The sequence below is a fragment of the Podarcis cretensis genome (genome assembly GCF_951804945.1).
Source record: "Podarcis cretensis genome assembly, chromosome: 5".
Lineage (NCBI taxonomy): Eukaryota > Metazoa > Chordata > Lepidosauria > Squamata > Lacertidae > Podarcis > Podarcis cretensis.
This window is the reverse complement of record NC_137174.1, coordinates 53,787,900-53,802,669: the sequence shown is the minus strand read 5'-3', so window position 1 is coordinate 53,802,669 and position 14,770 is coordinate 53,787,900. Positions and strand designations below refer to the sequence as shown.

The 14,770-nt window shown below is 41.0% G+C and overlaps 1 protein-coding gene across 1 annotated transcript; it reads right to left on the bottom strand.

The window, feature by feature from the left end:
• Window positions 1–1,563: 1,563 nt before the first annotated feature.
• On the bottom strand, window positions 1,564–13,334 carry SMNDC1 (survival motor neuron domain containing 1). Its single transcript, XM_079976123.1, has 6 exons — window positions 13,189–13,334; window positions 11,349–11,468; window positions 8,929–9,071; window positions 7,037–7,198; window positions 5,576–5,729; window positions 1,564–3,758 (listed from the first exon to the last, which is right to left on the bottom strand). Exons 2-6 carry the CDS (start codon window positions 11,466–11,468, stop codon window positions 3,621–3,623), a joined length of 717 nt encoding a protein of 238 aa, XP_079832249.1. The 5' UTR covers window positions 13,189–13,334; the 3' UTR covers window positions 1,564–3,620.
• Between the last annotated feature and the right edge of the window lie 1,436 nt (window positions 13,335–14,770).

The window sequence follows — 14,770 nt, the reverse complement described above, 5'->3', positions numbered from 1 at the left end:
ATAGGCTGATGTCCCTATTCAGCACCTACTGACGTGGTACATTAAATTGTTTTAAAATCACAACACCTAAGAAAAAAGTGCATTTTTTATCAATCACTGTTGTGCTACGTAGCTCTTGGATTTTAAAATGTCACAGTCTTGCGGTATATAAACAATCCTGCTACTGATCTTCAAGCCTAGCCATCGCAGAATGCAAAGGAAATTGTAATTCTAGCATGGCATCTCACTTTGCAAATCTCAACATGTTTTCCTAAACTTACGTCTTCTGCAGCTTCTATTACTTTGCTATTTTAAAAGAAAAGAGTTACTGCAGTGTAATCTTGCATAGGATTTATGTTTGCAACTATTATATTCTAATGTAAAATGACAATACAGGTCTTTAAACCCAGTAAGTACATTTTATCTTCAATCACATTAACCAGTGTCTGATGCACAAATTAGGTTTGTGCCATTATAATTTTTCCCAGCTGTTAAAAAAATACCAGCAAATCTGTTTCAGCCTCTACTGAATTATGGGTTTCCTTTGTAATTTGTGTATTAAAGGGGGGAAATGTACAGTGCTATGTTTCTATATAATGATACTGCACTGGTCTAGGAATGCAATTCCATGTTTAAACAGATATGTATCCTCTTGACAAATATTTTTATGTGCAAGTTTATTTTTAAGATTTCTGTTATCACTACTTTTGCTTCCTCTGAGATTTCCTGAACTTTGGTGCAGTTACTCTAATGGTGCTGTAGCCAACTGCTACTTGAGGAACTGAATGATAAACCTCCCCAACCAATCCATGATTGGTGCTTAAATTGACCAGCGCCAATCGTCAAAACAATACTGAAACAGCATTATCTATAATGGTGCAGGGATGGTGCTGACAAAGATGTTACATTTTCCATCATTGTAAACATTGTTTGTGGGCATCTCTATAAACTTGTTTAAAATATACAAATAAATTTTATGAAATTTTATTTCTAGTAAGATTTGTTACCCTTTTCTCTTCCCACATCACTAGTGAAAAGAATTAATACTAGTTCAGTTGTCAAACTGCTGCAACAGCATAGCTCCATCTACGTTGCTTACCTAGTCTACTGAAAATTGCAGCCCAGTTTTCCATACAAGTGCACAAATCTCCTGCAGTAAGTAAAAAGAACAGTAGGCTCTGCTGCACTGGCCTCCAGCTTTACCTGCTTTGAAAAGAAGTGAAATGCTTTCCCATAGGAAAGTTAGCTATTCAATGACAACAAACAACAGAATCAAGATCTTAATCCTGGCAGTTTCTGATCTCAGGACCCAGACATTCAGAATTTGAATGATCAGCTTCAAGGACAACTGAAAATCCTGCCTCAATATGCATGTCTTCCTAACAGGTAAATTGTCATCAATTGCATAAGCCACAGTACTGCTAGATAAAAATTTAGAAGGAAAAAAAAAAACCTTAGTAGCCTGTGGACTTCACAAATGTTATTTCAAAAGTGTTGCAACTCCTACAATTTTGACCATATTACGTAATTTCATACCAGATTTAATTTTTTTTCACATTTTTAGATTCTTTGGAAGAAAGCCAAGAGGTTTTGAATTCTTTATTTTAATAAAAGTTAAACATACAAAACTGAAATCAACACAGTCATAAAAATTACCTCCTCCTTTTGTTAACAAGAAGAACCTCTCTCTATGGATGGATTCTAAGCTACTAGATATGGATTTTAGGCTCAAGTAAACTGTCAGACATTTACACTAATCAGTGCATCAACAAATGCTGATGGTTCCTGATCTTATTTAATTCAGAAAACAAATTACAAAAGGGAACTACAACAACATAATATACATGGGGAATGGAGTTCAGATTAATGAGCAAGAATTACTCTTGTACGAGAAATAACTAAATCCAGTCTTGTTCATTAACTTAACACCATATTTTACAAAAATAATTATCTACACTGTATACAGGGCTATACGTTAACTTTTTGTGTCAGACACATTTCAAGATTGACTACAACCCTAAGCAATACGTATGGCAAAGGGAAGCAATTGCATCCACAAGATACAAATAGGCCTGGACTTTTACACATGGTTTCCCAAATAAAATCAAGGAGGGCCAGCAATACTAACGTAAGTTAAACCTTGTAAGAGGAACCTCCTGTTGCATTTAAAAAAGCTGGATAAGCACACAAAAAAATTCAGCACAATGCAGGTGACTTGCCATATTTACCAACATAAACGCACTGAGTAATTCTCAAGAGGAATAACTATTTCTATATGTAACATTTGACTCTTTGAACACTTAAAAGTGCTAATCAAACCTGCAAAGTGACTGAATACATCTTAGGAAGTCTACAGGTAGGTTCTCAAGACCTATAAATCAAAATGTTCTGCTCCTGACAATAAATATGCTTGGCACTAGCAAGTGCTTTTTTTCTGGTGAGAACCTCCACCTTCTTGAGCTGGGAGAAGGATGGTGGAATCTTCAAGACTTTGGATAATACCTAACTAAGTTAAAGCAGACCCCCGGATTTCAGTGGGTTTGCTCCAAGTATGAGTTGAATATCACCCCTTGTGCTGAATTCAGAGATTCCCCTAGTTTTTCTCCATACTCCAGAGAGGGCAAGAGAAATCTACATCAATTTATGATGAGCCTTGGGGAGAAGCAAGACGTCCTACTGCTTTCGAAACTGAGTGCAAGATCTGGGAGTTCCCTCCACCACCCTCCCAACCTTGCAGAGAATTTGCAAAGTGGGAAAACAGCAGTGTATCTTCCTGCTTTTCAGGGGTTTTCTGAGGCTCAGTGTGACAGGGACAAGCCCCTGGTTCTGCCACTATCCGGCCTGGGCTAGGGGAAAATGACAGGGACATGCCCCTGAAGTCACACTAAGCTTTAGAGCATCTCTGAGACTTCATGTCAAAGCTCAAACCCCTTCTCCTCAGTTGAGTCAATCATGAGCACAAATTTTGCCTACCAAGACCAGTCAAGCTTTGTGGAAACCCTGTTTTGCTCATGAAGATGGATTTTGTCAACAATTCTGGCACAATGCATTCAACCTGTAATCTTAAAATTTGAACTGCACTGTTTCTGGCTTATGAATCATTAACTGGAGATTAGATGGCCCAGATTCATTACAAGCCAAGGAAGCAGATGCAGATTGTGATCAACTAACAATTGACTTTCAAAACAGAATAAAATCCAGAGAAAGTCATCACAATTGTACTAGCTCTGCAGGAGTTACAGTGCTTAACAGCTATCCTGCAATAAGATGGCAGGCCTGTAAGCACATAACAGGGAGCAAGGAAAGCTGGGATAACTTTTATTTCACGATCATTTGTTTGATGGCATTCCCAACTAATGCTACAGGGGTGGACACTTAAGAAATCAGACACTTCAGGATACTGCAAAGGGCATTTCTTCAACACAGTCTGACGTGTGCACATTTATGCAATTTACATCTTTAAAGAGCAAAGGGGTCATCTGAACAGCTATTACCTTGCTTAAGGCTTGTACCAGCATAAGCCAACTGATGTCAACAACCATTTTCACTATGCGCCAATAGTTTACTTTTAGAAAAATAGAACAATAAAAAGGTAAATGTAAAGCCCTGCAGAAGTGATGTTAAGTCATTTTCTCCCTCAATTACTGGGGCATCAAATGTCTGACATTGTACTTGGATGTATCTTGGTACTGTGTCATGGGTTTGTCTGCAATTCCACACGTTCCAACTCCAACCTTCCCTGTTACGCTCTCAGGAGAAGCAAAGATGCTTCGCTTTACCTGTGGAACAAATTAAAAGAACCAATTGTAACATTTTCAAATTTCAACAAGTCAGCAAAGGAGTGCCAATATCAAATGTTCACATGCATCATTCAAAAAGCAAAATACAACTAAATTTTAATGATCATTAAACAGGAACCTTTAACAAAAAAGCTGTAATTGGAAATGAAGCACTTCTGCTCTGGTCATGGCACTCAGCAAGTCATATTTTCTCCCAGTGAACCACCACAGTTCTATAAGGGTCCTTTCAATGCACAAAGAAGGGCTAAAGGAAAACAAAACATTTTTTGCCCCTATAGCTATAAACTTCATAAAGTGTTACCAGCCTCAGTTGCCTGAAGTGTCTTCTGCATGCTCTGTTAAGGGTATCGTTACAATGTGGTGCTTATTGTTTTTCCTTTGCCACCAACCACTCAAAATAATTTAGCGTGCAAACAGCACACACTAAAAACCTAACTCACATATCAATGGGTCAAACAAAGTGCGAGTTATATTTGGCAATACCAAACTCGAAAATATGAAACATACAAAGAGCTTTGTACCATTATGGCAGCCTAAAAGCATCATAGTGCAAGCAACTATGCCACAAGCTTTATAGGCATGAACTTTTAACTTTACAGGTGCTACTATTGGAACGGTTGTTATCAGAAATCTGTTGTTCAGACACGAAAAATTATACTCAAACTTTGCTACAGAAATGGCTGATTCAGATATCCAAACAGCTGGAGTTTGCTCATGTCCTTACTTGTTTGTGCTTTGCTGGTAACCAGCACCCATTTTGGGCAAAAACCATAGAAGGGAGAGTCATCAGACAAATCAGATATCCCTTTGCCTGGCTTTTGCTTATTGGCTGCAACAGTCTCAGGCAGAAAGCATGGATTAGAAATGTTCCCATAGGAAATAATGGAAATTGCAAAGGCTTGCCTAGCGAACAATTTCCTGGAAATGCATTGTGCTCGGAAACTGGGACCTGTTTATCCCACCCTATCTGCAGGGACCCTATCTGTGGGACGCAGGTGGCGCTGTGGGTTAAAGCCTCAGCGCCTAGGGCTTGCCGATCGAAAGGTCGGCGGTTCGAATCCCTGCGGCGGGGTGCGCTCCCGCTGCTCGGTCCCAGCGCCTGCCAACCTAGCAGTTCGAAAGCACCTCCGGGTGCAAGTAGATAAATAGGGACCGCTTACCAGCGGGAAGGTAAACGGCGTTTCCGTGTGCGGCTCTGGCTCTGGCCAGAGCAGCTTTGTCACGCTGGCCACGTGACCCGGAAGTGTCTCCGGACAGCGCTGGCCCCTGGCCTCTTAAGTGAGATGGGCGCACAACCCCAGAGTCTGTCAAGACTGGCCCGTACGGGCAGGGGTACCTTTACCTTTTTATCTGCAGGGACTCAAACTAAGTGTAGTGATATTTAACAATACAGTGGTACCTCGGGTTACAAAAACCTCGGGTTTCAGACTCTGCTAACCCAGAAGTAGTACCTCGGGTTAAGAACTTTACCTCAACATGAGAACAGAAATCGCACACTGGCGGCGCAGCAGCAGCGGGAGGCCCCATTAGGTAAAGTGGTACCTCAGATTAAGAATGATTTCAGGTTAAGAATGGACCTCCAGAATGAATTAAGCTTGTAACCAGAGGTACCACTGTATGTTAAGAATATTATAAACAGATCTCTCCCATTGTATATTCCAGAAACAAACAGCTTTGCCTATAATATTCTTTTGTCTTTGTTTGGGGGATTACTCCTGTGCTGCCATACATTTAACACTGCTCCTCTTCAGCAAGAAACCTCTATCAGTAAGCTACTAATGCAAGCATATACAAACCTGGCCTTTTTTGTTTTTTGAATAAGCTCTGTTGTTGAACTGCTGCCATTTAACTTTCTGGTCCTCTCGCTCTTGCTCCAGTTCTTTGATTCGCTGGGCCTTTTTCAAAGCTTTCTTCTTTTTATATTCTCGTTGCTGAGCAATCATTTCTTTTCTAAAATGAGAAATGGCACTGAAGGTTATTTATGTACCTCAGTTTCCTCTTCAGAAAGTCTAAGGGCAGTAATGTGTCATGGCAAGGTGGTTGCTATACAATCAGGGCAAATTTTCACAAAACATCAAACATGAAGAGATTAAGCCGAGGTGGTTAATTCTGAGTTATCAATACTGCCTTACATCCACATCTTTACCCACCAGAACTGCCTTCTTTTCACAACACTGGCAGTTCAGCCACAGTATATGGCAATGGTTTTGTATGGGCATTACATCTACATTGCAACCAACTGGAAGCCCCACATCACCTTTGCTTTAACTTCACTTTTGTTCTCAGAACATGTAGATAAAAGCAAGGATACACTGATTAAGAGAGTCTCACCTTGGGCTAGGTGAATGTAAAGATAAACTCTCAGTACAATGGGGCTTCAGCTGTCCAGGCCCATTTCATTCTCCAGCTGTAGAAAGTGCTGTCATTCCTTCTGTAAAGCAATCTGTGCATTGCAAGTTTCAATAAAGCACAGCAAACCTACTTTCATGCACTACTACGAATAATGGCTCTCTTTCAGAAATCAGTTGAAACTAGCTAATGTCTTGCTTAACACAGAGCAACTCTAGCTCAGAATTTGTCCCAGGGAAAATATACTACTACACAGGCATGGAGCAATCATTTTGGAGTTCATGAGACTAACCAACTCAGCATGATAAGCATTAAAGTTAGTAGCACAAACCATAACACCTTCATCATAATCTCAAACCACTATGTATATGTTCACAGTAGGGATTGAGGATAATTTAAGAACTGCATTTTTAAGAACTGACCTAATTCACTCCATATATTTCAATCCATATTTAAATATTCTTTTTCATTTGGATTAAAAAAATAATCACAGATTAATGTGAAATTGGAAGGGACCTATGAACAAGCACAAACAGAACAGAAACTGACACATTTGACCATCCCTAGTTCTTAGTACCAGTTCAGTCCTAAGATGGCAAAGACTGTTTTGGGCTTTACAAGTTTCCCTAGGTTGGACCTCTAAAATTGGGGCAGCGAAGCCCATATCCTAAGGCATTATTTAATTTGGTGGGTGGGGAGAATAGAAAATGTGCATTACCTCTTTCCCAAATCTAGGGTAACTACGCAGAGTATGTTCAATAACATCTAAGGGTAGTGTTGACTTCTATGACTTTTTTTGCTGTAAAATCACCTTTGGGAAGAGATGATTCATCAGCAAAGTAGTCTTACAGCTCTTCTTATTGCTATATGACACACTGAGCCAACTGAAAACTGTTTCAGCCACTTACTTGGACATGGGTTTGTTGCCACTGTCTTCCTTTGCTTTCCTTCCCTCTTCCACAGGTTTCAGATTGAGCAAGGGTGTGACTTCAGCATTGCCATATCCCGAAAAGGTGACTGCAGCTGTGCCATTCTCTTCATCTATCTCTTCAATTTCAGCTTCATAACACCTGTAAAGATATCATGGCTGTAAGCATGTGAGTAATGGTTTACAACTCAACCCTACAAAACTTGTATTTGCAGTGATTAATATTAATATTAAGTTTCAGGACATTCTTGCTTCATTTTGGATTGGCATTTCAAGTCAAAACTCTTAAAACATAAATTTTGTTCAAGAATTGTGCCTGGCACACAAACTAGTTACAATCCTAAAGTCCAAGAGCTCGTTAGTCAAGCAGTTTGAAATAAACTTCGGTTCTGAATCTTCTGTTACCAAATATATATTTTCACCTTCACACATTTAACCTGACTTTTGTTTGATTTTGTGAAAACTAATTTGTTTAATAGATCTGGAGGATTCGTGTTTGGCTGTTTTATCATTTCTACTAATTTTCACCACCACAAGAAGCATTCAGCCACAATACCCATGTATTTAGAAGTTCTATGGGACTTACATCTGAGGAGATATGTATGCATAGGATTACAATGTGAGATTGTAATTTGATAGAGGTTTCACTGCCCTCATATAATCTCCCTCTCTGAAAGCAAGCAGTGAATTACTAACATAAGAAGATGGATTAAGAAAAGCATTAAACAATGTAGGGTTTGTGACAGTAACTTAAATGAAGATAGATAATCAAGGTAATTATCTATTTTTCTCAATCACATCACCTGATACTCAAAAGCAGTACACCCTTAAGTAAACTAAGTGGAACGTCTGGGTCCAGGCGTCTCAGGGGCCTAAATGGAGAAGCGGAAGGCCATGGCAAGAAAGAGAACCTAACCTTGCAGAAAAAGAACTGCTGGTTGTCTTCTTCCCATAAGGTATTAAAAAATATCTCTATCAGCAGAAGGCAGGTCAAAGGCAACAGGACTAGGAGGAAATGTGTTGGTTCACACCATCACTTTCTGCTGTCAGCAAATCATACCAAACAGAATGACTCTGATGGGTTTACTGCTGCATCCCACTTCAGCAAAGACCAAGGTGAATTGGTGGAGGACCATCACTGATTCACTTTGGAAATGTGCAAAAGGATACACCCTAGTGGCACATCACTATTTGTGAAGGGAGCTCTAAAAGTCTTTATTCAACCCTCTTAAAAAATTTGCCTGTGGATAGTTTTGGGAAGGATGTTAAATACCCTGCTTTATATTCCCTTACCACCATGTCTGGATGGGTGCAACAACCACAGATCCTCCCAACAGCAGCAGCCTTCTAAATGTACACAATTGTGAGCAAGGACCTCTTCTTTCTCTAAGCCCATTCCTGCCTCACTTCAAAGAATAAATTTACAGTACAGAAAAGGGGGGAGGAAGCAGTGGAAAAGTTTGCTGCCCTATACTTCTTTCCCTCAATGGTTCCCAAGTATCTTAATACAATCTCAACAGAGCTCCAAGTTTCGAAGTAAATGACATTCCTATTAACGTTTTCAGATTAGTGATGAAATGTATACACAACAGATTTCAGTTACTGCATACCAGATTTTTTGAAGGTGGCAAATTTTAAGATATTAGAAACCATATTGTATTCTAGAACGTTCTAGTCAAATTAAACAGTTAAAACAATGGACCTAACTCTAAAGTTTAATATATTTTGTATTTGAAAAATACAAGATCCAATCAATGATTTTTACTGAACTGGTGCTCAGCCAAAGAGGAGAGTATAAACCAAAGGGAAGTATCTTACCATGGAACTGTATAATTTCATGTAACTTTTACAGAAGTTTGTTTCTACACTTACTGTCCATCTTCACTCCATATTGCCATACATCTGTCTCCAACCTTCCATGTGTGACTTGGAGGAGCAGAAGCAGAACTGTCAGAACTTGCAAGTGTTTCTGAAGGTTGTGTTGAAAGAAGGTCTTTGGTTAATTCTATAACTTCCTGGGGATGGAAAAGAACAAGTCGTCAAACACAGTTTAAGTAGTCTCACCCCTGCCCATGCATGAAGACTATTTACCAACTGCGGTATTGCTGGCAAATGGTAGCAGACTGAACAAAACATGAAATCTGTCCGCATAATTTACTAAAGGTTTTTCTATAAGCTTTGGGAATCTGGTTTCTTAGCAAGTATCTAATACTACTCCCATACCTCATCCCAATTTTAATATTGGGGGAGGGCAGCAGGGAAATTTTTCGTTTGCATTTTCCTCTTTGCATTACAAATGAATATTATATTTAATGGAAGAGTAAAAAGTAGACTGCAGAAAATGATACACATCTACAGAATGGAGTTTTCTGCTCTCCTTCCAGTGATAAAGCAAGTATTACTGAGACTTTTAAAAAAGAAAATTACTGTGCAATGAATGCACTGGCTAGTGGAAGAAATAGGTTTTTCAGCAAGTCAGTTTTCTTGTTTGAATACTGAAAAAGTGTACTTATGTGAGAATAGCCCACTATACACAAACCAGATATAAAGAATGAACGCGTACAGAAAATACTTTTCTTTATAAAATACATATGAGCAAGGGCTCAGTAGTTTCCTGCATATGTTTTTTTGCTATTTAGAGATTATAAATAAAACTATTAATAGGCTATAGCCACAGGTAATAAGTTACATGTATTTTAGATTTTTTAATCTACTGGATTGTATCCAATACTGCTGTCCCACTTGTGCAACAGAACTTCTCTTTCCTTTCCTCTCCCTTGTACCCACTCAAAATCTGTTCCAGAAGGTTGGGGTAGCCTCTGAAGCAGATTTGTGGGGTATCCAGGGAGAGGAGAGGAAGGTAAAACACATAACACATTGTTGTCAAACTAATTTCCCTCATCTACTTTTTCCTTCCTTCCTTCCGCTTCCCTTCCCCTCCTCTTTTTCTCTTGTCCCTTTAATATGTAATCATGGGGCGGGGCCTGTGCATCATTGAACTTTTGATTGAGATGAGCTTATCTGAGAGACAGTATCTGCCTGAAAGGTGGAACAAAAATAGAACAAATTTTAACAAGAAAAGGAATAATTTAATACATATGCACCTTTCATATCTGATGCGATTAAGACTTGTCTTTTGTCCTCAGATATTGGCAGCTGAACAATAAGCTTGTAAAAGGCTGCTCTTACATGTAGAAATGGCAAAGAAAACATGAATGAACAAACAGACCATATGACAAATTCATTTGCAAAATACAGTCTAAGAGGAACAAAGAGCTAGAACCACTGATGACTGTTTAGTGCTTACAAGGCACACCTGAATCATATTCTAAAGATGACAGCACACATAATAGTGCATTATCTAGTATTCTAAATTTGTTTCCTAAAAGACTCTAGTTTACAGTGTTTTTCAAAAAGCAAAACTCAAATGAACATACAGATTAACATTTACTCGAGGACAGTGCTTTTCAATTTGTGGTAATCATTCCACCTGGCTTAATGTGAAAGATTACAATTTTTTTAAAAAAGCATTTAGAGATCAGTGTTAAAGTACCAGTATTAAAAAGACTGTATACAGCAATGAGCAAAATATAAAAGTACGAGGTTCTATTGATTAATCAGCTATATTAATCTATTAAAACTTTTTAGCAACTAAAAAGGTCCCCAATTGACTGAGCAGAAGGTTTTTAAATATATGTATTTTTGGCACACAAGCACTCATAAAAATTGTGGGTGGCAAACACCATCTTTAAAAAGGCATTTTTTTTAATGCACAAGCAAATGCCTTTTCTGAGATAATAACTCTTACAATTCACATGTGAATCGTCGGAAAACAAAATGGCTTATTTGTTCAGCAAACTTTTTCAGCAGACCCCTCAGATCTTGGGGGGGGGAGGCTATTTTTTGGGGGGGTGGAGAACTAATTCCTATGCCCCACAAATAACCTAGAAATGCATTTTAAATAAAAGCACACATTCTACTCATGTAAAAACACCAGGCAGGCCCCACAAATAACACAGAGATGCATTTTAAATAAAAGGACACATTCTACTCATGTAAAAACATGTTGATTCCCGGACAGTCTATGGGCCAGATTTAGAAGGCAATTGGACTGGATCTGGCCCCCGGGCCTTAGTTTGCCTACCTGTGATTTATTTGACTTATATGGCCCCAACATTTAGCACATCTCGTTAATATCACCATGGTAAATTCTTTGCCACTGACAGTGTAGAAGATCCTCTTCACTGTACGTGTAAAAACATTTAAGTTACAAAGCTTTTTCTTATTCTCACCTGTAAGTCTTTTTTGAGTTTTAGTAAATCTTCATTTTCTCCATTTCCCGTCAAAGCAGCTTCAACTTGTTGGAGTTGAGCTTTATAGCTAGCTAACTGTTTTGCAAGGTCTTCTGACATCTGAAAAGGGAAAAAAGGCATTACAAAATACTGAGGGAAAAGTCTGTTTGAAAACAGTCTTGCAGAGGCAAAATACTTAGAATGCAAATCACTAATGACTTAGTGCAGCCTTATCAATAACAGAATATTTATGTAACTTGCCTTAGTTGGAAACTCCAGCTGGTCCACAGCAGGCTTCCCAAATAATGCCAGATTACCTTGGCAGTAATCAAGTTATAAGGTACTGTAGTCTCTTTAGTATGGTTTGTTCCCTTACTGCTGTGTTAATGTTACAATAACAGAATCGTATGGGGTAAGTAAACACCTGTTTCCACCCTGGGAATTTACAAGAGATGCCCACCTTATGTCCCTGCCCTATACCTTATATCATATATTACATATGGTGGGAGGCAGGTAAACCATGTTTGTTTTTTGCCCAAAGTAAAATTTGCAAGTACTGTACTACTAAGCTGTAGTTGATTTCAAGCCACATGGGTTAATGAAATAGGGATTACTGGCACTGGCAAGCACTAATTGGCAACACTTCCTTTTTAGATGTTTACATTTTTTTATTTATCTGTTGCTATACACCACCCTAATGGTCCTGTTACTTAAGGGTAGCTTACAAACAGATTAAATATTCTGCACATTCACAGATTCTCTGTTGTATTCAGTTTTCAAGAACACAGTCCTTGAGAAGTATGACTATTCAACTGTTCTTAACACGAGAGTCATTTTCAGCATCATACTGGACAACCAAACTCCTTGCCTGACCTTGACTAAATCCTTCTCTCTTAGCATTAGTTCCCGTAAGGAAATTCACAGCAACGCATGGATTGTGTTTATGGATCTTCTGCCACAATTTTGTTATCTAGCCTTGGACAAACCTCTTTCCTCAGTCTTTGTCAAGGTGACAGATACAAGATAGTACAGATAACAGAGTGGGTGAGGCATGGAGCAGAGCAGGGGTGGAACTATTGAGCATCACACTAGTGCTCACTTTGGAAATATAAAAACTGAAGGCAATCCAAACACAGATCCTTTGTTAATACATAAGAACTATCCTAGTCCTTTCAACACAGGGTGTGAAGTTTAGAAAACACTATCTGTACAGAATTAGCAAAAGCCAAATTTGGTAGGAATGGCTGGAATAGCACGTGACCTGACGTACTATTTTTCAGGGGCTGTGAAGTATGGAAAGCAAGTTCTGCATACCAACACCATACTGTGGACAATGCCCTCTTTATAATCACATTACACAGGATACAACCCGCCAAAAAAGGACTTGACTCCAATTAAAAGGCCCATACGCCGAAAAAAGCCCGCAAAAGCGGTGCCATTGAAACCCAGCCGTCCTGCTACAAAGGAGCGGAGGTTTCGGGACAGAATGGAAGAGCCGGGAAAAAAACACAGTATAATCCTCGGAACACAGAAGGCGAATCTTGTAAGCCGACGAAACGGGCCTCCACGTGCGGGAAGCCCGCAGACAATGGCTGGCCGTAGACAAAACTTCAGGCGGCGGAATCACTGGGGACCGGGCGGCAGACGCGCCTGGGCCTGAGGGAGGGCCTAACCGAGGCCCCGGAGCGAGCGAGGAAGGAGCCGGAGGCCTGGAGAGCCGAGCGCCGTGTGCGGAGAGGGGAGGTCGTGGCGGAGGGTCGAGGGCTGAGGAGAGCGAAGGGCCTCCCGGCCTTCGCCCAGCGAGAGGAGAGGGAAGTGGGGGAAGGGCCGCGCCTCTCACCTTGGCCTCGCGCGCCGAGGGCCTCTCTCCGTCCCGTCAGGCCTCAGGAGAAGCGTCTGTGCTCGCGCGCGCGCACCCACGCGAGATTTGACCCCCCTCCCGACCCCCAACAAACGTCGCCCCCTCCCTTCTTGCTGCTTCCTAGCGACGACGCAAAGAGCCCGGTCGGCGGAAATGGGGACGCTCGCGAGATGGGGAAGCCGGACCTGACGAACAAGCCGGATCACATGACCACTCCGGGGGTGGGGAAAGCGCAAACCAAGAGGAGGATCGAAACCGATACTTCCGACTCCCAGTTGCGATTCCTTGGAATCCTCCATGTGCGGGGCGAGAGTGGCGGAAGTGCAAAGGAAGCCGCGTAATAAGTAGCGTTCGGCATGTGAGAGTCTACCCAAAAAACCCAATCTCGCCGCAGGGCTTTTTATTTAAACTGATCGAATCTTCTAGGGAGGAATCGGAGCGGGATTTGTGCCTTTCTGAAATAATTATTTTGGCGGGGGCTCCGCTGCTTCTAACTGCCTTGTGCTCAGGTTCTCCTCCGCTGGTTTCTCGCAGGCCTCTGGCTGGCCACTGTGAGAACAGGATGCGGGACCAGGGGGGCCATTGGCCTGACGATCCATTGGCTCATCCTTTGTTCTTATGTTATGCACCTGGAAATAAACCCTGTTGGATCCCAACGGAGCAACACTCTTAATCTCAAGGTCATGGGTTTGAGCCCCACGTTGGGCAAGTTTCCTGCATTTCAGGGAGTTGGACTAGATAACCCTCATGGTACATTCCAACTCTACAATTCTATTATTCTAAAATATAAGCCCACTGGCGGGTACAGCCTTATTTTAATTATGCAACCAGATCAGCCTGAACAAATTTAAAAAGGAAGGGAAAGGGGGGCTTGGTTCCAAGAAAAATGACTCTGGCAATCCCACGCACTATTGAACCCAGTGGGGTTTGACCCATTTACGTCAAGGGTCAGCAACCTGCGGCCCACGGGGGTCGTTTAAACGGCCCCCGAACCGAGCTGCCTGCTCAGCGAGTCCCTACGCACTGCGCTAAACCGGCGCAGCACAGAGCAGGGACTCACTTCCATGGTGCCGGAAATGCGTCTATGCAGACGCGATCCAGCCCACAGGGTGATCTCTGTGGGAGTGAACCAGCCCAGGCAAGGTAAACCTTGCCGACCCCTGCTTTACGTGATTTTGGCTTTAGGCGTGATCCCTGGAATGTAACCCTCATGTAAATTGCATACCCTCCAACACTTCTCTACTGAAAATAGGGACATTCTATTCTACATCAGGAAGCTTCTCCTGCGTTTGAACTCTCAGCACACATATCCGTCATAAACACATATACACATTGTGGAACCACAATGCTAAGATTGGAGACAAGCTTCTGTCTGCTCTCACAACTTGAACTTTGAAGCACGTGTCAAAATGGCACTTGGAAAGTAACCCAGTAAGGATCTGCCCTTCTGTGAGATCCAGTATCCCACCCCTGGTGGAGACAATTCTGAGCTGGATGGACCACTGTTCTTACTCAAAATAATTCAATCTTCTTTTGTTGTGACCCTAACACCATCCTCCAG